Genomic DNA, 21,712 nt, shown 5'->3' on the forward strand with positions numbered 1-21,712 from the left:
TACAATATAAAACGAGACAAAGAAATCTATACATTAAAAAGTTTATATAAAATATATGTAAATATTCTATATATGGGAACCAATAAAAGTATAAGTATATAAACATAGGAATAAAGAAAAAATAAAATGGAACAATTGAATATTAAAATTATAAATACAAAGGAATTGTGACCAACTCTAACACAATGTTGTTTGAGTTTTGAACATTTTTTCAAACTGGCATGATGGGCTGGTGATGTGATGCGTAGCGTGGGTCAGCCGTGTCTGGTTTGTAGTAGCTAGCCTAACCATGCCTTCCATCAACAACAGCATCATCTTCATCTTCATCAGGTCTATAGTTGCGGTCTCCCACAGGTTCTGTGTTGGTTTGTGCAACCCTGGACCTGGTCTCCAGCAACTGTAAAACATGACAGTAAATTAACCACTAAAACTCAGAGAGGAGTATAGTAACATTCTGGGGGGAAAACTGCTTAACCACTTTCTTAACTTACCTGTCTCTTTCTCTGACGGTTCTGTGTGATGTTCTTCATAGTGTTCTTCTTTTCTGGGCCTTTTCAGACTGAGCCAAAGAATACTTCCTCAGCAAAGTCTCACAAAATAAAATACATCTTGCAAATCATGAATAATATATAGTTAATGCCAATAAAAGTAAGTAAAACAATTCAATTAAAATTTATTTGTATAGCGCTTTTCACAATACATATTGTTTCAAAGCAACTTCACAGAAAATGCATGCGTCTACATTACAGAAAAAAACAGAGAACATTAAAATAATTACAACATTTTTAAGATTACCTTTTACACATTCAGGGTCAACATCTGTAAAAGTTCTTCAGGATCATGGATCCAAAACTTCTGGATCATGAGGGGGGAAGAAACATGCACACACACACAAATGAATATTAATTTGTTTGATAAAACATTAATATTAATGATCAACTTACTGACATGGACTTGCAAAACGTACTCACCAGGTCCATACAAAAACTTCACAGTAGAGACAAAATCCTGGTTTCCTGTAATTCTTCAGAGTCCAAGGATGGTTGATTCCTGTCCTCTCTGCTGAATGAGTGTACATGACAGTGTTTTCAGATAACTCATTCCAAAGCTCCTTTACATTTTATGACAAGCTTGATCTTAAAACTAGCTGACAGTAGGGATGGGCATTATGACCATATTATTCTACATACATGAGAAATTGTATTTCACAATAACGATATCACAATATATTTATTTTATTTTGATAGATATGTTATTAAAATTCTACAGAATAATACTGCTTTAAAAGTCTTCACTGTATGATATTCTATGAATTAATATCAATGGATTCTTAAAGAAGCAGAAGGTCTTCTCTATTCTTTTGTTGTTTGATTAAAATTATGACAGACAGCAGTTCATTAATCTGCTGCCCCTTTAAGAACGGATGCACAGAATGACACGCATCCGGGTTTCCCCACGTTAAAGGGTTAGTTCACCCAAAAATGAAAATTATGTCATTAATTACTCACCCTCATGTCGTTTGACACCCGTAAGACCTCCGTTCATCTTCGGAACACAAATGAAGATATTTTTGTTGAAAGCTGATGCTGAGAAAGGCTTCAGATAGGCCTCTATTGGCATTCAGTACATTTACACTCCCAAGACCCATAAACGGCACTTAAAACGTCGTTACAAAGTCCATCTCACCACAGTGACTCTACAATAATTTTGCGATGCGACGACAATAGTTTTTGTGCACAAAAAAAAATCTAAATAACACCTTTATCCAACTTGTTCTTGTCTTCCGTGTGCCTCCACGACGCATACGCGAGAATATGACGCAGATCCGGCGTTCGGACACATGACCCAGAAGAGATTTGTTTACAAGCAGGGGAAGACGCGCGTATCTAAGCTGTTGAATTCTACATTGATCGTGCTTTAGGTCTCGGCGTAGTTCTCAAAATGGCGCTTAAGTGTGCATTTCATGGATTCCCGAACCCCGGCACTACGTCATATTCTCGCGCATGCGTCGTGGAGGCACATACAGAAGACAAGAAGAGGTTGAATAAAGTTGTTATTTTGGATTTTTTTTTGCGCACAAAAACTATTGTCGTCGCATCGTAAAATTATTGTAGAGTCACTGTGGTGAGATGGACTTTGTAACGACGTTTTAAGTGCCTTTTATGGGTCTTGTGAGTGTAAATGTACTGAATGCCAATGGAGGCCTATCTGAAGCCTTTCTCAGCATCAGTTTTACACTAAAATATCTTCATTTGTGTTCCGAATATGAACGGAGGTCTTACGGGTGTCGAACGACATGAGGGTGAGTAATTAATGACAGAATTTTCATTTTTGGGTGAACTAACCCTTTAACTTGAACTGTTTAACTTAAGACATAACTGACTGTTGAAATCAAGTGAATACCTCACATGACAGGCTTACTGAGATAATTGTGTGCATTTTACAGAAAGATAATTGATTTCGGGATCGAATGCTGTCTGGGAGAGGCTTATTTTAACACATGCATGTCCCACTCATTATTCTACATTCATGCATGTTTCTTTGTCAAAATGTCAAAAACTTTTAGTACAGTCAGTGCTGCGTTATATACACTATATTCATATTCACATTCCGCGATATAAAAAGGTAATTTTAACGTTTACTGCAAAATCGCTAACAATAGTCATAACTATGATCGTCATAACACCCAGCCCTAGCTTAACAGTATTACAACACAACAAAACACAGAATATGTAAGTTAATCGCGATTAGCATATGACTTTAATGCACTAACGTTATATCTTGATGAACAGTAGAAAAAATATAAAGGGATTTACGTTACCTTCTGCCGTCTGTTGTGGCCGTCCGCCACTGGTAACTTAGTCTGTTCGTATTCATGTTTTTTCGTTCTCAGTCGACATCCCACAATCAAAATGATGTAAACAGATGTGTTTTCAGATGTAAAATGATCCATGCAATGCCATTAATGGACCGACGAAGCAGTCCTGTTGCAGATTAGAACTAGAAGCCGCTCCCGCGTCCCCGCGAGCCACTCCAACGACAACGGGTGTATTAATTCAAACTGAAGGTGCGCACTGTCATTGGCCAGATTTCTGGATGACGTTCAGATTGACCAATCATGCTCAAAAGAACACGGAAAGACAGCATAGCCTTGCAACCATAGAAAAAAAACTTGTTTTAAACTACAGTTAGAAAATGTGTATATTTCTTTTTATTTGCTGTTATATTTAATTAATTGGTCAAATGGTGTTTTGTGGTGTGGGCAATAATAATAATAATAATACATTTTATTTGTACTGCACTTTACATTTGGAACAAATCTCAAAGTGCTACAGTTAAGATCATTTAAGAAGGATAAAATAATAATAGATTGAATGGTTAAAAGTCATAAGTTCTCCTAAAAAGAAATGTTTTTAGTCCTTTTTTAAAAGTCTCAGTAGTTTGAGGTGCCCTCAGATGGTCGGGGAGGGCATTCCAAATCCGAGGAGCGGCAGAACAGAAAGCCCGATCACCCATAGTGCTGAGCTTTGTCTTGGGGAGAAGGAGGCGGTTTGAGTTTGTTGATCGAGTTGTAGTTGAAGGTGTGAGTAGTTCTTTCAGATAGGGGGGGGCATTTCCATAGATGCACTGGTGGGTTAGAAGGGAGACCTTATAGTCAATCCTGGCGGTAACAGGAAGCCAGTGAAGTGAATGGAGAATGGGTGTGATGTGATCGTATTTTCGAACTCTCATCAGGATCCTAGCAGCACTATTCTGAACGTACTGCAGTCTCTGCAAGCTTTTGTTAGGGATCCCGGTGAGAAGTGCGTTACAGTAATCCAGTCTGGAGGAGACAAAGGCGTGGACCAGTTTTTCAGCATCTGCTAAGGATAGCGTTGGACGGAGTTTTGCAATGTTTCTGAGATGGTAGAAAGATGTTTTGCAGAGGTTTTTGATATGGGCTTCAAAGCTGAGTTGTGGATCAAATCTTACACCAAGATTGGTGACAGTTGTGGAGAGGGGAACGTCATGACCAGAGAGTGTTATACCAGTTATGGAGGAAGACTGGGTTTGATGTGGAGTGCCGACAAGAATTGCCTCAGTTTTAGAGCTGTTTAACTGGAGGAAGTTGTGCTTCATCCACATCCTTATCTCCTCCAGACAGGCGGTGAATGTTGAAGACGGAGATGATGTTGTTGAAATGGAGTTGTGTGTTTCTGATTTCATGTACAGTTGTGTGTCATCAGCATAGCAGTGAAATGAGACTCCATAGCGGCTAATGACATGGTCGAGGGGGAGGATGTAAATGATGAAGAGAATGGGGCCAAGGACTGACCCCTGAGGAACCCCGCAGGTAACTGTCTGTTGCCGGGACCTTGCACTTCCAAGTGAAATGTACTCTGTTCTGCTAGTGAGGTACGATTTAAACCAGTTAAGAGCAGTGCCAGTGAGTCCAGTGGTTTGATGCAGCCGGTTAAGGAGTATGCCATGATCCACTGTATCGAATGCAGCAGACAGATCGAGGAGAATGAGGAGGGATGGTGAACCTGCATCAGCTGTCATCCGTAGGTCATTTGTGACTCTAACCAGGGCCGTTTCCGTACTGTGTGCAGAGCGGAAGCCAGACTGAAATTTTTCGAAAAGATTGTTGTATTTGAGATGATCCTGGAGGTGGGAAGCTACAACTTTTTCCAGTACTTTGGAGAGGAATGGGAGATTGGAAATGGGCCTATAATTTGCAAGCACATCTGGGTCAAGGGTGGGTTTTTTGAGAAGTGGTCTGATTATGGCAGTTTTTAGGGCAGATGGAACATTGCCAGACTGGAGGGAGTTGTTTATTATTGTGGTAATCAGAGGACTTAGGACAGAGGTGTTTACTTTCACTAGAGCTGAAGGAAAAGGGTCGAGGGCACAGGTGGTAGGTTTCATCTTTTTAATTATCGTCTCAACCTCTTGCTGTGAGATTTCTGGGCAGAGGCTTAAAAGTTTCAACCTGGAGAGCAGTGCAGATTTGTACTCTTTAAAAACAGATTATTGTTTGATATTTAGTTTGCTTTATAGTTTATTGTATTTGTATCCAGAATTACAGTTTGAATGTAAAATTACACCTAAACTGTAAAACAGAAAATTAAAGTAAAATATCTTAATTAGTATCTTAACAGTGTTTTCTATAAAACTTTTAATGTAAATTTCTGTGAAGTTTTTGAACTTTATTTGACTTAAGATATTTTACTTTAATTTTACGTTTTTTGTTTGGCAGCCATAGCTGCCATTCATTTGACCGTTTTTTTTAGGTTTTTATTTTTTACAGTGTAAATATAAAACTAATAAGATTTATTTTAAAATTACAAAGAATAATGTTAAATTGTTAGTATGGACATAAACCTTTAATACAATGAGCAAAATATTTTATTACAGATTATTTCTGTCATTTGACATACATTTGTATGTAATTTATGAAAAAAATAATACAATGATGTTCCTGTATAAAAAATGAGTATTACTGTAATTTGTCATTAATGATATAATCCTTAAAATAACAGTCAAGTTGTTTATTTACAGATATTGTTTGTATAGATAATGTGTAAATAATACAGTGATTTCCATGTATAAAAAACAGAATTACTCTAATTTGTCATTAATGATAAAATAATGGTCAAGTTCTTAATTTACAGACATTGTTTGTAATTTTACATGAATTTGTATGTAATTTATGAAAACAGAAAAATACTGTATAAATAATAGGGTAATTTCCCTGTATAAAAAAATGAGAATTAGGCTACTGTAATTTGTCATTAATGATAAAATAATAGTCAAGTTGTTAATTTACAGATATTGTTTGTAATTTTACATGAATTTGTATGTTATTTATGAAAACAGAACAATAATACAGTGATGTTCCTGTATAAAAAATTAGAATTACTGTAATTTGTCATTAATGATATAATCCTTAAAATAACAGTCAAGTTGTTTATTTAGATATTGTTTGTAATTGTACATCGTTTTAAACATAATTCAAAATTACAAGAAAATACTGTAAAAAAACAGAAGCTTTTTCTGTAGAATTAGGATTTTTTTTTTTTACAGTGTAACCTTATTGGTTGCACCTCCATTGCGTCACTACATCTATTGTGAGTGGTGGATTTCAAACCTCAAAACGCCCCTTTTTTGCATCTTGTTAAAGTTAAGAATCTTGGAGTGACACTTTCTTTTAACAGTTGCAGAGCTGAAAGATCTGCTTGTGTTTCTGTGTTTCCCTTTCGAAAGGGAACTCGCGCTGCGTCAGCTTGACGCTACGGGAACGCCTCCAGCGTGACAGGTGTCTGAGCTACAATCGAATCACATCAGTCCTACTGACCGGCGACAGCCGATGATGTCATCAGGGTGCGACCAGGAAGTATATAAGGGCGCCTCTGCCAACATGACACCGCTTCTTCGTCTTCAGTGACTGTCTTGTCTGGTGTACTACATAGAAAAGAATCACGTTAGTTGAAGGATGAAGTGCGCACAGAAGACGCGGCACTTTAGAAAGTGCGCGGATCCGTGTCCGAGGTATCTGACGCCTGAAGACACGCATAATCTCTGTGTGTACTGTCTGGGGGAAGAGCACGCGCGGGAGGTTCTCGAGGGAGCCTCTTGCGCGAATTGCGAGCGTTTTCCCATCCGAACGCTCCGCTCTCGCCTGGCCCTCTTCTCGAGGGAAGAGGGGCCAGCGTCTTGGGACGGTCCCGCTCACGCTGAGGCTGAGCGGCGACGTAGGTCCTGGGGTTCTCAGACGGACCTGGCTCGTCGTCTGGAGGAGGGTGTGGTCCTCACAGACGATCAGACAGGTCGCGAGGGGCGGCTGGCGGAGGAGGAGTCGGATCTCTCCTCCTCGTCTGCTGATGCTCTTCCAATCGAGCAGAGGATGGCTGGGCAGGGTGGTGATGAATCGGTTGAGGCCGAACCCTCTCAGCCATCTTGCCCCGTGTATGCGGAGTTGATGGATGTTATGGAGCGCGCCACCAACAGGCTGGAGTTACATTGGCGGCGTGCTAGGAGAGAACCCGAGCGTCTAGGTCACCTCTGGGGAGCCTTCCATTCCTCCCCGATCTGCACGGGCAGATCGTGGGGGCATGGAAGAACCCATACTCGGCCAGGATAATTTGGCATCAGCGTGGAAGCTTCGCTGATGTCGAAGGATTGGCCGAGTCTGGGTACGTGTCGATGCCTCCTATCGATGAGACGTTTGCGAACTATCTCGCATCGGGGAGGCCATCGACACTTAGAGCTCCCACCCTGCCGTCTAAAGCGATGAGAAACACCTCGCGCTTGAATGGAAAAGAAGCGCTAGCGCTCCGGGTAGCTGTTCCTTTTTTGAACTTAGCTTTATTATTTGTCCCTAATGCAGCCTCCTCTTACGCAGAGTAGTCCGGCCAAGGCCCGCCCCCTTGCCTGCGTTCTGGGGCCTTTGCTAGTAATGCAGGTTGGTGCTGTGCAGAATTGATAGCGACTTAGCCAGTAGTCGTGGGGCAGGGTTAAGGCGTTTTTTCATGCAAGTACGAAAATTCCGTATGCATATTCAACCCGGCCCTCCAGAGCTAGTGTTTAGAGGCCGCCAGTTTTTTGGCAGGCCCTGGCCTTTTTAATATAAATTTTCATGGCCAGTTGGTCGTACTCCCCTGACAAAGCAGGGTAGATTTGAGTACCTCCACATCCAGCTCTGTATCATTCTGCCTCACCCATGGCTCGGGTTGAGCAGCACTTCACAACCTTTTTGTTTATGTAGGTTTGGTCGTGAGCTCCCTTGTAGCCAGAGCATTTCCATGGCTGACGCCCTCACATGGTATGATAGGCGCTATTAAAGCTAGGACCTTCATGAGGTGGGTGGCGTATGTGGTACTCCCCCCGTTTAGGGGGTACAGGGCGTTTGGTTTGCCGAGTACCCTGCTATGGACAATGTGATTAGGTTCCAGTGTTTGTAGGCGCTGCCGATAAGATTGCAACATTGTACAGTTGGCTCCAGAAGGAATTGGAGGCCTTCGGGATGGGTCACCCAGCTAGGCTGGGATGATTTTTAGGCCAGCTGGCTGTGAGTAGCCAGCTGGGGCAGTCTTGGCAGTAGACTCCAGGTCAGGTGGTAGGCCTCAGAGTTAGGCCTCCTTGCGAGTGAGTCCCGACGTTTGGGGAGGTTGGCAAATTACTAGCTGCAACCTTGAACATAGGTAGTCAGCCTTGGTAGGCCTCTGCAAAGTTCGGCCCCTTGTGTGTACTATATATATTACTCCCCAACGATGTTGGTTTCAAGTAGCAGTTCCCAACTATAACCCTTGTTAGCAGTTGGATGTTTATTTTTTGTCAGCCAGCAGAGAAGCTACTGTCAGCCCAAGGTTATAACATTGCAGTTTTTCACTCCTGTCACCAGGAAGCTGTCCCTGCAGGCCTGCTGTGAGGTGGTAGGCCCCATGAGGCCTCCCTGGAAGCAGGCTCCCATTCGCCAGTCGCTGTGTAAGCTAGCATGGGCTGCTAAGCTGTTGTTGGGTGGTAGGCTGCATCAGGCCTCCCCAAGACTGGTCGTAAGGTAGTAGGGCTCACCGGGCCTCCCTAAGGGCATGTTCCTGGGCTCCAGTCACCTGAGAAACAGCTAGCACGGGTCGCTATCAGGTAGTAGGCCTCACTAGGCCTCCCTGAGGCTTGCTATCAGGTAGTAGGCCTCACTAGGCCTCCCTGAGGGCGAGTTCCCGAGTCAGGATACTCGGCTAGCTGGTGTAGCTTGACCTTCAGGTAGTAGGCCTTCACTAGGCCTCCCTGAGAAGACGAGTTTCCGTTTTCCAGCTACTTTGACAGTCGGCTTCAACTGCTATCAGGTAGTAGGCCTCACCAGGCCTCCCTCTAAGCGAGTTCCTGAGCATGACCTCTCAGGCTTCTCTGGCATACACTGGGCCTCACTAGGCCTCCCTAATGGGCCTTTGGTTCTCAGTACAAAGACTATTAACTGGCATGATGCTGACAGCTAGTGGTCACCCTAGCGCGACTGATGTCGCTTCTGCTACTTGGTCCCCAAGGAGGGGATTTCAACCTGCAACCTGGTTTACCTACCGGGCAGCCCCCTTTAAGCTCCCCTCCTTTCGGAAGGGTCATATGTGAGCCAAGGCTGCCTGGGCCTGATCGGGTGGTCGTAGGCCCCTAGGGTGGCCTCCCAATTAGATCAGTTTTTAGGCCAGTCTGGCCTCCTGAGTGTTTCTATCTGATAATAGCTCAGTAGATCCAAGGATTGAGCAGATTACTCCCCTCGCTAGCAAGGGTAGAAAGCGCTGTGCTGAGTGCTGCTCTCCGGGATTCCCGTCTCTGAGATCCGGTCCGAGGAGGCCACTGCCATTCTGCAGTCCCTGGGACTGGATGCCTCTTCTGAAGGCGAGTGTCCAGAGGCTCTGTTATCGAACAGACAGGGATGGCCCGGCTGAAGTCCCTGTTGAAAAAGGCACCAAGCTAGGCCTCCTTGGTGGCGGTAGTGGCTGGCTGGGGCGCCCTAGGGCCCCCTAGCCACATTCCCTTAAAGGAGCCCCCTTCTTTTGAATGGGTTGGATCCGGGCCTTTGAGCGGCCTGGGTAGAACTTCTCTAAGTGTTTGAAGCTTCCTACTCGGGCTTGTAGCTTGGGCTATGACCGTAGGGAATGCTGTCACTGACAGCCTTTTGTGACCAGAGGGGGAGTGGTTCAGGCATTTCAGTTGAATTTGTTTGTTCTGACAGTGGTCACTGCCAGTAGGCATGCACTCCCCTCGGCATGGCGGTGTTGGTATTTCGTTCCCCGTAGCGTCAAGCTGACGCAGCGCGAGTTCCCTTTCGAAAGGGAACGTCTCCGGTTACGTATGTAACCTAGGTTCCCTGAGAACAGGGAACGAGACGCTGCGTCGCTTTGCCATGCCTCAGGGTTTGCCTGCCGGACAGTCCCTGAAGACGAAGGGCGCCCTTATATACTTCCTGGTCGCACCCTGATGACATCATCGGCTGTCGCCGGTCAGTAGGACTGATGTGATTCGATTGTAGCTCAGACACCTGTCACGCTGGAGGCGTTCCCGTAGCGTCAAGCTGACGCAGCGTCTCGTTCCCTGTTCTCAGGGAACCTAGGTTACATACGTAACCGGAGACGTTCTTGAGCAAGTGAATCCCTGCTCTTTTTTATTCCATATTTTTATTTTGAGCATATCAGTTTTTGGTGTTTTTTAAACAAACTTTTTTATATTCCACATTTCATCTCCTTTTTATTTAATGTTATTATTGCCTGCAATTTGTAAAACTTTGCAAAAATTGTTTGGGGATAGTCTAAAATGTTTGGTTAATTATCCTTTGTTAATTCCATTACATTTCTTTGTTTATTTCATTACATATTCAGATTTTTTGTGAACGTATATGTTCAGACAGGGTTTTTATTTTGTACTGTTTTTATAAAAAATATTTGATTAAGAGACTCCTTTCATGCAGTGGTTTTAAGGCCCTGACACACCAACTGACTTTTTGATTATGTTATTGTGGTTATTACATTTTATGTCTGGATTTATTCTGCCGTGTCATCTCCCTTAATGTTGAGCAGGGTGTAACAGCATGTAGATGTCTTCAGATCAGGACTATTATCAAATATGTGAAGTTTGAGGCAGAGGTACAACAACTTCCTGTTTCGTGGCATAAATCGCATACATTAGCGCTTAGCCAAGAGTTCCTTGATTTAATGTGTTCCTAGCATGTTTGGCTCTTCATGGCGTATTTAAATGAGTTTCTGGGAGTGAATTACAGTGTAAAGCATGCCATTTCCTGTTGCCAGCAGGTGAAAACTCAAGATCTTCACAATTTAACATCGCTAAGGCCTTTAGATTAGACTGACCAAATATGATGTTGATCTAATTACATTTCTAGGAGGAGTTTGTTAAAGTCTGGAAATGGCAAAAACTGCTAAAATTTTGAAAAGAAAATTCTAAATATCTCACTTCAGATTCTTCAGAAATATCTCACTTCAGACGTTTTCAGATTTTGTGTCCACAACTTTTTTGTAGGTGTTGGGCTTTTACATGTGTCTACCGAATTTCATACTTTTACGTGAAACGTAGCTCAAACGTTCGCTTAATTGAAATTTTGTAGGTGGTGCTATCGAGCCATTTTCCCACGTCTAATTCTGAAATCCATATCAGATGTAAATTTTCACCACTTCTGATGCGTGTGCACAGTTTTGTGAGTTTTCAAGCATGTTTAGGCCCTCAAAAATGTGATTCATTTCGGAGAATAATAATAGGCTGAGCAATTACAATCGGGTCCTCGCACCTTGGTGAATATTGGAAGACTATGCCAAAGTCACACTTCCTGCTGCCAGCTGGTGGCGCTATGACTATAACGGTTCGACTTTGACAATACATTTTTATCTTGAGTTAATCATCTGCCTGATGTTCTCTTCCTGATGTATTTGTTTTAGGACTATGGTCTGTGTTTACCTCAGGGGTTGGATCTCCTGGTGTGACAATAACTGGAACAACCTTGTACAGAGAGAAAAAAAATGTATTTAGTATTTTTTCATGTCATTACATTGTTTAGAGCATAAAAACAAATGGAGAGAGAACTAAATTGCTATGTCCAGGACTCAGTTGTTTAAAAAATAAGTGCAATGTATCTATACACTGGATCTAATTTGCATCTTAATGTGTTCTTGGAGCAACATGTAATGAAAAAAGAAGTGTAATAATGGGAGTAATAATTTGAAGCATTTTCATAACAATATCTAATATTTCATAGGAATATTGATATGTAATTTCTTTCCCTATCCACTTGTTGTGTCTCCCAAAATGTAAGTCCTGGTGTCTCATGGACATTTTGTCATATTTTGTCATTGATTAGAAACATTGATTTTTCCTGAGATGTTGATTTATAACAAACAATTTGAAAATTAATCAGATTTAAATTATGATTACAAAATATTATCATATTTCCATAAAAGTGCTACATTTGATCACTAAATTAATGTCAGTCATTTTTCCAGACAATGAGAAGTTGTTGTCCTGGTTGAACTTCTAAACATTGGGTATTTCTGAAAAGCCCCAAATGTGCTCTTTTCAGGACATCCATTAAAACGGTGACATGTATTATGTCAGAGAAATTCACTAAAATATAATGTACACAACAGTGGACAAAAGTCTATTCCTGGGTCCCAGGAGGATATAAAATGTTTCTTCACCGTCTTCCTTTTTATCTGGATCACATGTTTCACACCCATTTAGTTTAAATTCAGTTGGTTCTTCTAAATCTAATGGATTGGACTGGTTGGTCACCTTTTCCTTTTTCTTCTTATTCCAGCACGCCATCTTCTGGATTCGGATCTGTAATTATTTCCCTGGAGAGAAAAGTAAATGCGGTAACACTTTCTATGAATCCTATATTCATAATGCATTATAAGGGAATTCTTAATGTCTTATAATACACACATAATGCCTGACAAACAACCTTATCATATGTTGTATCATCTAATAAATAATCATAACAGTACTTATAATACATTATAATACTTACTTGTGGTTATAACTTTTAAGAGTACAATGCATTATAACTCCAGATGAAGCCTGCATGTATAGTGCATCATAAGGGTATTTTTATTGCATTATAATACACATATAATGCCTTATAAAGGACCTTATAATGTATTGTATCATCTCATGAATAATCGTAACAACAGTAATACTACTTACCTATTGTGATTATAACTATTAAGAGTATGATGATATTGAAGTATGAGTATGAAGTTATAACGGATGCTTATAGTCTCATATCTTGACATTGTTTACTTAAGATCTGCACAGTATCACACTATATCTTATGAGTGTCCTTTACTGCTTAAAGTAAAGTGTCAAAAACAAGTCTTCTTTTAAACATCTAAAGAAGCTGTGGTTCTCAAAGTGTGGTACGAGTACCATAGTGGTACTCAGGCTCCCTCTAGTGGCATACAGAGCAATCACTAAATTATCACTAAAGTCCCTGTAAAGGCAATTCTGAGATTTGTTTCTAAATACATTATAAATGTTAGAAATGTATTGCTGAAACACATTACAAAGACTGTGAACTGTGTAGTACTCAACTGTGGAGTTAGACCGTTAAACAGTTTTTCACCAATAGGTGACGACGAGGACTTGACAGAGCAGCCATCAAGTGTTACACAGTATTCTAGGTTACTACTTGCAGAGGGTTTTTGTTCCAATAATTAGAATCTGTTTTTTTTTTTTTTTTACCAGAATTAAGTTGCAGGAAATTACTGGTCATCCCATTTTTTTTATATCAGCTATGCATTCCATTAACCCCTAGGAGTCTGAGCTGTTTTGGGGCCCTTTAGAAGTTTTGACATACTCTGACATTTATGTTTTTTTCAGTTGCTTATAAACACATTAATGGCAAAAGTGTCATTACACTGTATTCAGCACAAAATGGGCTACCATAATATGTGAGCAACATGTATGTACATGATTGTATTTTTGAGAGAAAAATGTTTATGCATGGTTTTTGAAAAAACAAAAAAAAATTGTTTTAAAATTAAGGCCTCAAAACACACAATAGATATGTGTTCACAAGACTTTTGACTAATGGATGTATTTGCCTAGAGTTTTTGCTTTAAAGGTCCCATGGCATGGATTTTTTATTTTATTTTATAGTGTGGATTCTGTATTCTGAGGTGTACTTATATTGCTAGTATGGTTTTTACATTAAAAATGTCATAATTTAGAAATAAAAGGGATTTTTTCTATACTGATATAAGCCCTCTGGCTTGAATGCTCTGTTTCAAGGGGCGTGTCTGCTGTGAGACTTCAGTGAAAATGCCCACTGTTGTGATTGGCTGACATCTTTGCATTTGAAAGAGTATTAGATTATGTGGTGGAGGGGGCGTGGTTTAGCGAGGTCTGCGAGCACTGAGAGAGACGGACTGCGCACTCGTGGAGCAGAGAGACGGAGAGTAGTAGTGGGGAGTTTGGATCATTTTACAGACTCGGATCTTTGAATCTCGTTCAGCAAAATTAACAAATCTTTTCATTCATTTCAGCAGAATCTAATTCAAATGTTACATGCTACATTTTTCAACACATTTAGTACTTTTGGAATAATAATAAAAAAACTATAAGCTAATGCAGCCATGGCCAAACTTTGAGAAAAGAAAATATTAATTAATTGCTTAAGCTGGGTCTTCAGGCTATGTATGCAGTCTGTTAGTTCACCTCACCTCCCGATCCAAATCTTTCTTTCCTTTGTCACTTCACATTTAATCACGTCTGTTCCCTGGAAAGTTTAGAACACCTCTCGTGTCTTCGGGTATGAGCCGTTAGTTCATCATCATGTCTGGTCTGGGCTGTGACAGCCTCATATGCAATACATGCGTCCGTAAACAGAATTGATTAGTCCATCTCTTGAGTCTTCTCGTTCGAGTCATTCGTTCTTTTTTCATGTGACCGCTTCTCTGTTCAGTGTCTCGCAACATATACATTACAGTCGTATTATTGACTGCATGTTGTAATATATTTATTATTATAAAATCATCAGAAGATATGTGCAATGTGCAAACAACCCAATGCGTCCAGGCTTCATATTAAAATCAATTATTATACTAGCTAAAAAACTGAACTAAACAAAAAATAAATAAAAATACTCACTTGTTTGTAAGGACGGTTGTGAATTAACCATAGACTGTAAAGGAATTAACTAATTTCTGTATCCGACACGGCTGTCACGTCACGTGACAAAAGAACGAGACTCGAGAGATGAACTGTTTCTGCATTCAGCCTATGGGGACTTGAACGAACGACTCAAACCCAAAGACTTGAGAGATGAACTAATCAATTCTGTTTCCTGTACAGAGCATATGGGATGTTGCGCATGCGCAGTCAACACAAAATGAACGAATCGCTCTCTGAGACAACCCGTTGTTCTTGAGTCATACTAAAGATTCGTTCAAAATGAACGAATGCATGAACGACACATCACTAACAGAGAGCTGGGGAAAGATAGCTGAGCAAGTTTTATTGTACCGAGATGTTGAGAGCGCAAGTTTTTGTTTGTATCTGAGAGCTCTGAATAAACACGAGTCCCAGCCATGCGACCCTGTCTTCTTCCTCCTTATTCTACGAACTTTGTATAATGTGGAACCCCTCTAAACCCACTAAACTACGTTTTTATTTTTTTTACCATCACAGCCGTCGAGATGAACAAATCGTCAAAGTGTTGATTATAGCATTATTTTTAGATCTTTTTCCATCACATGAACGGCTGCAGCGATGAGCAATCTTGTTGATCGTGTGAATGCAGTGATCTCGTCATTGCAATGTTATTTCTCTCACAAAATGCTTTCACCAAAACTAACAGCAAACATGACGTAGACATGAATACAGTAAGAGCTTTGTTGTGCAGCATAACAGCATCATTATAACGGCAGTTTGGAGAAGTGTGCAGATACACTCGCGACGTGTGATTAACAGATCCGAACATTATAAAGAGTGTGTTCTCTGATTGCTTTCTGTAGTCTGATCATATAAATAACAGATTTGTTTCATGCTACTGTTACGCCTGCCTGTTGCCCCCTGCTGGCTCTGCTAGACAGTGCAGATGTTAGTTGGGCTACAGGTGCATTCTATTAGTAATCAACCCATTATCATGGCGTTTGGGATATAAGATCTGCATGTTTTAGAGTATCTCTCTCTATATATATGTCTCTCCTGTTTATATAATTTCCTTAATATTATTTTCCTTTATTGATTGTTTGTGTCAGAGAATATTTAGTTACCACACGCGCATGTTTTTTCCCCTAGACGTTGGTTTTCTTTTGATTGTTTAATAACAGTTTTTTTTTTTTTTTTTTATAAATAAATTGTTTTATTGTTTAAACCATCTGGTTGTTTGTCTCTTTTATGTTGCGGTATATGAGCCAGTCGTAACACTACTAACAGAAATGATGTGAAGTTGATCGTTTTAGTCACTGGCTTGATTCACTGATGCATTACGCTTAGGGCATCAAGACGGCCAGCGGTGGGACTGACAGTATTAAAGTCTGTGTGAACTTGAATGTTTATCTGGGTCATTATACGAAAACGTGCCATTTTGTGTCCCTCAGAAAAAAAACCTCTGTAAATCTTAATAAACCATAAAACAAATAAAATATTTTATAATTTACTTTCCATAATATGTCTCATAACATAAGAATAAATTAATTTCTGTTTCTTTTGTTGATTTTAAATCACATTTTTGTGCAAAGCATCTTGCAGAAATGTTGAAAATGGCCTGTCCCTCAGTATGATTTTTCTACTACTACTACTACTTGCTATCGAGGCCAAAAAAGTCAAACTATCATAAAAAAACCATATACTTGTATAAAGCCTTAAGTGTCAGTTCATTTTGAAAAAAAAACCCCAACACAATTTAGGCCTAGTCCACACGTACACGGGTATTTTTATAACCAGAGTTTTTCCTCCGTTTTAAAAAACAATCGCGTCCACACAAGCACGGTTTAAAAAAAAATCTCTGTCCACATGAAAACGCAAAACCACGCTACGATTGGCTGCCTGATTTCCACATGGTCCCATCCACGGCACCGAAGCACTGAGGGATGCCATGGGCTCAGTGAAACCCTTCTACAAGTTCCTTTACTTTGGACTCAGTGACAGGTAACTGTATAGACACAGGGGCAGGACCCAAGTGGACTGAAGCTTCACACACTTGCCTTATGTTGAATTGGCCAGAAATGGACAATTACAATTTACGAATTCCCAAGAATCTCCGGTCACGCGTTTTCTCAGAAATTATAAAGGAGTGTTAAAGGTGATGAATACAAGTGAACTATGTATGGATGATTTGTACATAGTATTAGTATATACACTGTTCACCGTTGGACTAAATTCTTTTGCCACTGTAAATAAATATCACTTTGCACAAAAGGCCATTGCGGACTGAGCCATCAGTTTTTATTTTACATCTTACGGACATTAACTACATCCCCAAGCGATCTGGTGGAGCTCACTTTATCACACACTGCAAAATGGGGCCGCCCCAGCCTTCATCCTCCCATCCCACCGACATCTGGTGCAGTGGTGCAGTACAGCGGACACGACCCTAGTGATTGAGAGCAGAGAATGCTGCTCCTTTTTTCAAGATTTTGATAAGCTATTTCATTTACCTGGCAGATTTTTTTAATCATTCAAATTTGGCTGAATGGTTAATATTTTTTTCTGTGGTGTGACAAACTCAGAACACATATTTCATTTAGACTTTATAGGGACTTTAAATATAAAATCATGCTAAAACACTGTACATTTTAATTTAATCTTTATTTGAGTATCTTTTTTACATTTAAGTACAGTACAGTTTTAATTTAACTTTTTGGTACAACACATTTTAATTGAATCATTATTTAATGTACCTGTATGTAAGCACAATGCAGTGTTAATGTACAAACTGTGTATTTACAATGTTAAAGTGGCTGACAACAATAAATAGTCTTAGTAGGAATAAACTGCCTCGTTTTTTAACTGTGCAGAGCTGTAGCTGAATAGTTAGGCCAACTACGCTACTGTATTTTAATGTTGGTCATTATGGTTGTACTTAGAGAGCCAAATATTTTCTTAGGTGGTACTTGGTATAAAAAGTTTGAGAACCACTGATCTAATGCATTTTATAATGTGGTCATAATTGTTACAAACTAGTGTGTAGGTCAAACTCACGAAGTAGAACTTGGAACAGGAACTTTAATAGAATATAAACTCAGGAAAACTCAAACACACCAGTATATGGGATCGTTGACGGACAAACACTGAGGGGAACCTGAGGACTAAATACACAGGGCTAACAAGGTGATTGACTAGACACAGGTGAACCGAATGAACTAATAATGACAATGATGAGGAGATGACGGGAAAACTGAACAAAGGAACAAACTCAAAAGACAAGCAAAACAGACTAGACATGTAACATTACGCCCCCTCTGAGTAGGCACGTCCTCTTGCCGTAAAGGGAACATCTGAGGAGGGAGGGTGGGGGCACAGGAGGAGGGCGTGGAAACAAAAAGGAGAAAAGACAAAGTCCAAAACAAAGAAAAACAGTCCAAAAGAAAGAACAAGTCCATGGGGGCGTAGACGGCGGGAGGAGCCAGTGGGGAGCCTGGAGCACGAGCCAGATGGTGCACCAGAGACCAGCCAGGATGAGGCCCCAGGGTGGAGTCGGAGGCAGTAGGAGCCATGGAGTGGATGATACGGAGGAAACCACCCTGGGGACGGCCGATGACGAAACAGGGTCGATGAGCCCGTTTGAGACCGGGGGCACAAAAGACAGAGGAGCAGCTGCGGCGACAAGCATCCGAGGAGGTGCCGGATGACCGCAGGACAGAGGCTGAGCCCGTGGGACCGATGACGAAAGCGGACCAGAGGGGAAGGTGGAGCCAGACAAAGCCGAAGGTGCAGGCAGGTAGACCAAGGCAGAGCCGGAGAGACGAGGGAGCCCAGAGAAGCCGTATGGCCGGAGGTTTCCGGTGGAGCTGAGGGAGGGAGGGAGGAGCCAGGGCGTAGCCGAAGTGTTGACGGGCCGCAGTGGAGTGCAGAGTGCAGAGACTGGCGGTGACGACAGGGGATCCTCTGTGCTGGCTGGAGCTGATGGACTGGGGACACAGGGCGGGTCCACACAGCCTATGGGCAGAGCAGAGGGGCTGAAGGACAGCAGCGGAGGCAAGGCTGAAGAAATGGCTGTCAGTCAGCCAGTTCCTCAGCCCTGCCTCCACTGCTATCCTTCAGGTGGGAGAGGGAAGACTCTGGAGATACAGGGGGCACTGGGGATACAGGGGCCACTGGGGATACAGGGGAACTTGGTATAACCTCTACAAAAAAGTCCATTAAATTAACCTCAAAAATGTCCTTCAGTTCCTCAAGATGTCCACCAGAGGACCTCCTTTCCTCCTCCGCGGCAGGGTGGTGGGTGGGACTCCTTTCCCAGCCCTCTAGCTCCACAAGTACTCCCTCCATGACGCATGATGTTGCCGGCTCATGCACCTGGTCAGACCCTCGCTGTGGTCCGGGCTTTGGGGCGATGACTCCTCTCAACCTCTGGCTGGGTTTGGGCTCGTCGATCGCGAATACTTATCCTTTGCCGTTGATGTCTTCAGCCTTCGAGCGGTTGCAGGGAGCGCCTGTTTTCACGAAACTGGACCTGCGTAATGCCTATCATTTGGTCCGGATTAGAGAGGGGGATGAATGGAAAATGGCATTTAACACCACTAAGGGGCATTACCTGATTATGCCTTTTGTCCTGTCAAACCTCCCAGTCGTTTTCCAAGCACTCGTTAATGACATGCTGAGAGATATGGTAGACCAGTTCATTTATGTCTACCTGGATGACAATGATATTTTCTTCTTCTCTCCAGGAACATGTTCAGCATTCTCAGGCGGGTGCTCCAGAGGCTGTTAGAGGATGGGCTTTTTGTCAAGGCAAAGAAATGCGTTTTCCATGCACAGTCAGTTTCCTTCTTGGAGTACATTGTCTTGTCCGAGGGAGTGTGCATTGATTCCAACAAGGTTAAGGCTGTGGTGGATTGGCCAACCCCAGATTCCTGCAAGGCCTTGCAGAGGTTTCTGGGGTTCACTAATTTCTAACAGCATTTTGTTTACTATTTCAGTCAACTAGCCACTCTGACTTCCTTGACCTCCACCAAGACGGCGTTCAGGTGGTCCGACCCTGCCTCCCTTTCTTGTAGCCCCTGATCCCTCATGTCAGTTTGTGTTGGAGGTCGATGCTTCAGAGGTGGGGGTAGGCGCGGTTCTTTCCCAGTGCTCTTCTGTGGATGACAAGATGCACTCTTACACGTTTCTCATCATTTGACACATGGCGAACACAATTCCGACATTAGAGTTGTTGGCTGTCAAGTTAGCGCTGGAAAAAATGGCGTCATTGGTTAGAGGGTTCAGGGGTACCCTTCATCGTCTGGACCAATCATAAGATCCTCGAGTACATCAAATCTGCCAAAAGACTTAACTCCAGGCAGGCTCGGTGGGCTTTATTTTTCGGGCATTTTGAATTTTCCATTTCTTACCGTCCGGGTTCCAAGAACATTAAATGCCTAGTCTCGTATTTTTGATAATTCCGAGCAACAGTCCACTCTCGAATGCATTTTATTTGATCATTTTATCACTCACGTGGGAGGTTGTGTTGAAGGTTCGCAATGCCTTATAAGGGGCAATGTCTCCATCCAGTTGCCCACCGGGTCATTTGTGTGTGCCAGAGTATTTACGATCCACTTTATCAGATGTAGTCATTGTTCTAGCATGTTCTGTCATTCAGGGGTAAATCAAAATTGAATCAAAGTTTTTTGTAGCAGCAATTCTGGTGGCAATCTATAGCTTGTCAGTCCCTTTGAGACCCTGGTCCCACATTGTGCTTGATTCCTCCAGGTGGGAGCGTGCACCAAGGCTCAGGCCGATCACCACCGGTCAAAGCCTCCTGTCAACATAGTGAGTCAAAAAGTGTGGCATGCTTCTAAGAATATCCCTCTCCGCTCTGTCAGCAATAAGGTAGCTCCTAAATTTATCAGCCCGTTCACGGTCACTAAGATCATTAACTCAGTGGCAGTCCACCTCAAACTCACTTTGCACTTTTGCACTTTTGCAGGCAAGAAGTCCTGTTCCTGCCTGAATTATTGTTGCTCTGATGGTTTTGGATCTTGATTATGGACTGATTGTTTGCTGCACTTGGCGCTGCCTGGATACCACATACTCTCTGCACCTAGCATTAAGTGTTAGACTCACTGGCATTTGAATGCTATTTTCACCAGTGTTTATCTAACTTCACTGCATTCACTATTGCATCTGTCTCATTCATCCCTGACAGCTGTAACGTGTGTTTATAAAGCACATTTGTTATAGTAAAGAAAGAAAAAATGTGATCAGGTGATGTTGGCTATTTATTAATGAATGATAAACATAGCGTAGTGGCCTAAATCACTGATCTCATTCAGTCAATCACTGTGATTCTACAGTAAGAGATCCAGCAGTTTTGTGGTAATCAAATAATATGCAGGATTTCATAAAACATTTAGTTTTTTATCTACAGCATTACTTAGATACACAGAAATAAAGAATCAGCGTATGAATCTCAACAAGTGTAATGCTTTATAAACACACAGCTACAGCAGAAAATCTAATGTTAAAAAGTCCATAAGCCCAATTAAAGCACACACTGATCTCCATCATGGCTAAATGAAATTTGAAAATTATTTTCTAAAACAGAAATAAAGGCATCTTTCAGTGGATTTAATCTAAGGCTGTGGCGGAAGTCATTTGTAGTTCTTATGTTCCTCTTTCCTTCAGTGATTCTGCTTGTTAACAGCATGTGTTCATCACTAGTGCTAAATCATCACTTAATTATCTCATTAACTTCAACACTGCTTCAATGGTACTTTAAATCCGTAGTGTGCACACACATGAACACTAGGCAGAATTGATTTATCATGAACATTTTGCTGTGTATTATTACATGAATCTTAATCCATTAAATGTATTTATTACTGACAAATATCAATCACATTCAGTTTATTAATATGTTTATGGTAAAACTGGGATTTTATATGTGATTCAAATACATAAATCTTAAATGTAGACATTACTGTTTTTTGAGTGCAGGCTTCATAGAAAGTGTTACCGTAAATTATTTACAGGTCAGGTCTTGCCCCATGAAACATTGATAGTATTTAGGTATCATATGTTGATT

At 41.4% G+C, this 21,712-nt stretch overlaps 1 protein-coding gene across 1 annotated transcript in view; it reads right to left on the bottom strand.

Annotated features, from left to right (window-relative positions):
* The window catches only part of LOC307126521 (L-asparaginase 1-like), a 100,872-nt gene that overhangs the window by 64,088 nt on the left and 15,072 nt on the right, over positions 1 to 21,712 (bottom strand). The window contains exons 2-3 of the mRNA XM_079817084.1: positions 12,271 to 12,332; positions 11,440 to 11,481 (exon numbers count right to left, since the gene is read on the bottom strand). Coding sequence (XP_079673210.1) covers positions 11,440 to 11,481; positions 12,271 to 12,303 — 75 coding nt within the window. The 5' untranslated portion in view covers positions 12,304 to 12,332. The remainder of the gene's footprint in view (positions 1 to 11,439; positions 11,482 to 12,270; positions 12,333 to 21,712) is intronic.

The sequence above is a fragment of the Gobio gobio genome (assembly GCF_949357685.1).
Source record: "Gobio gobio genome assembly, chromosome: 1".
NCBI classification, from domain to species: domain Eukaryota; kingdom Metazoa; phylum Chordata; class Actinopteri; order Cypriniformes; family Gobionidae; genus Gobio; species Gobio gobio.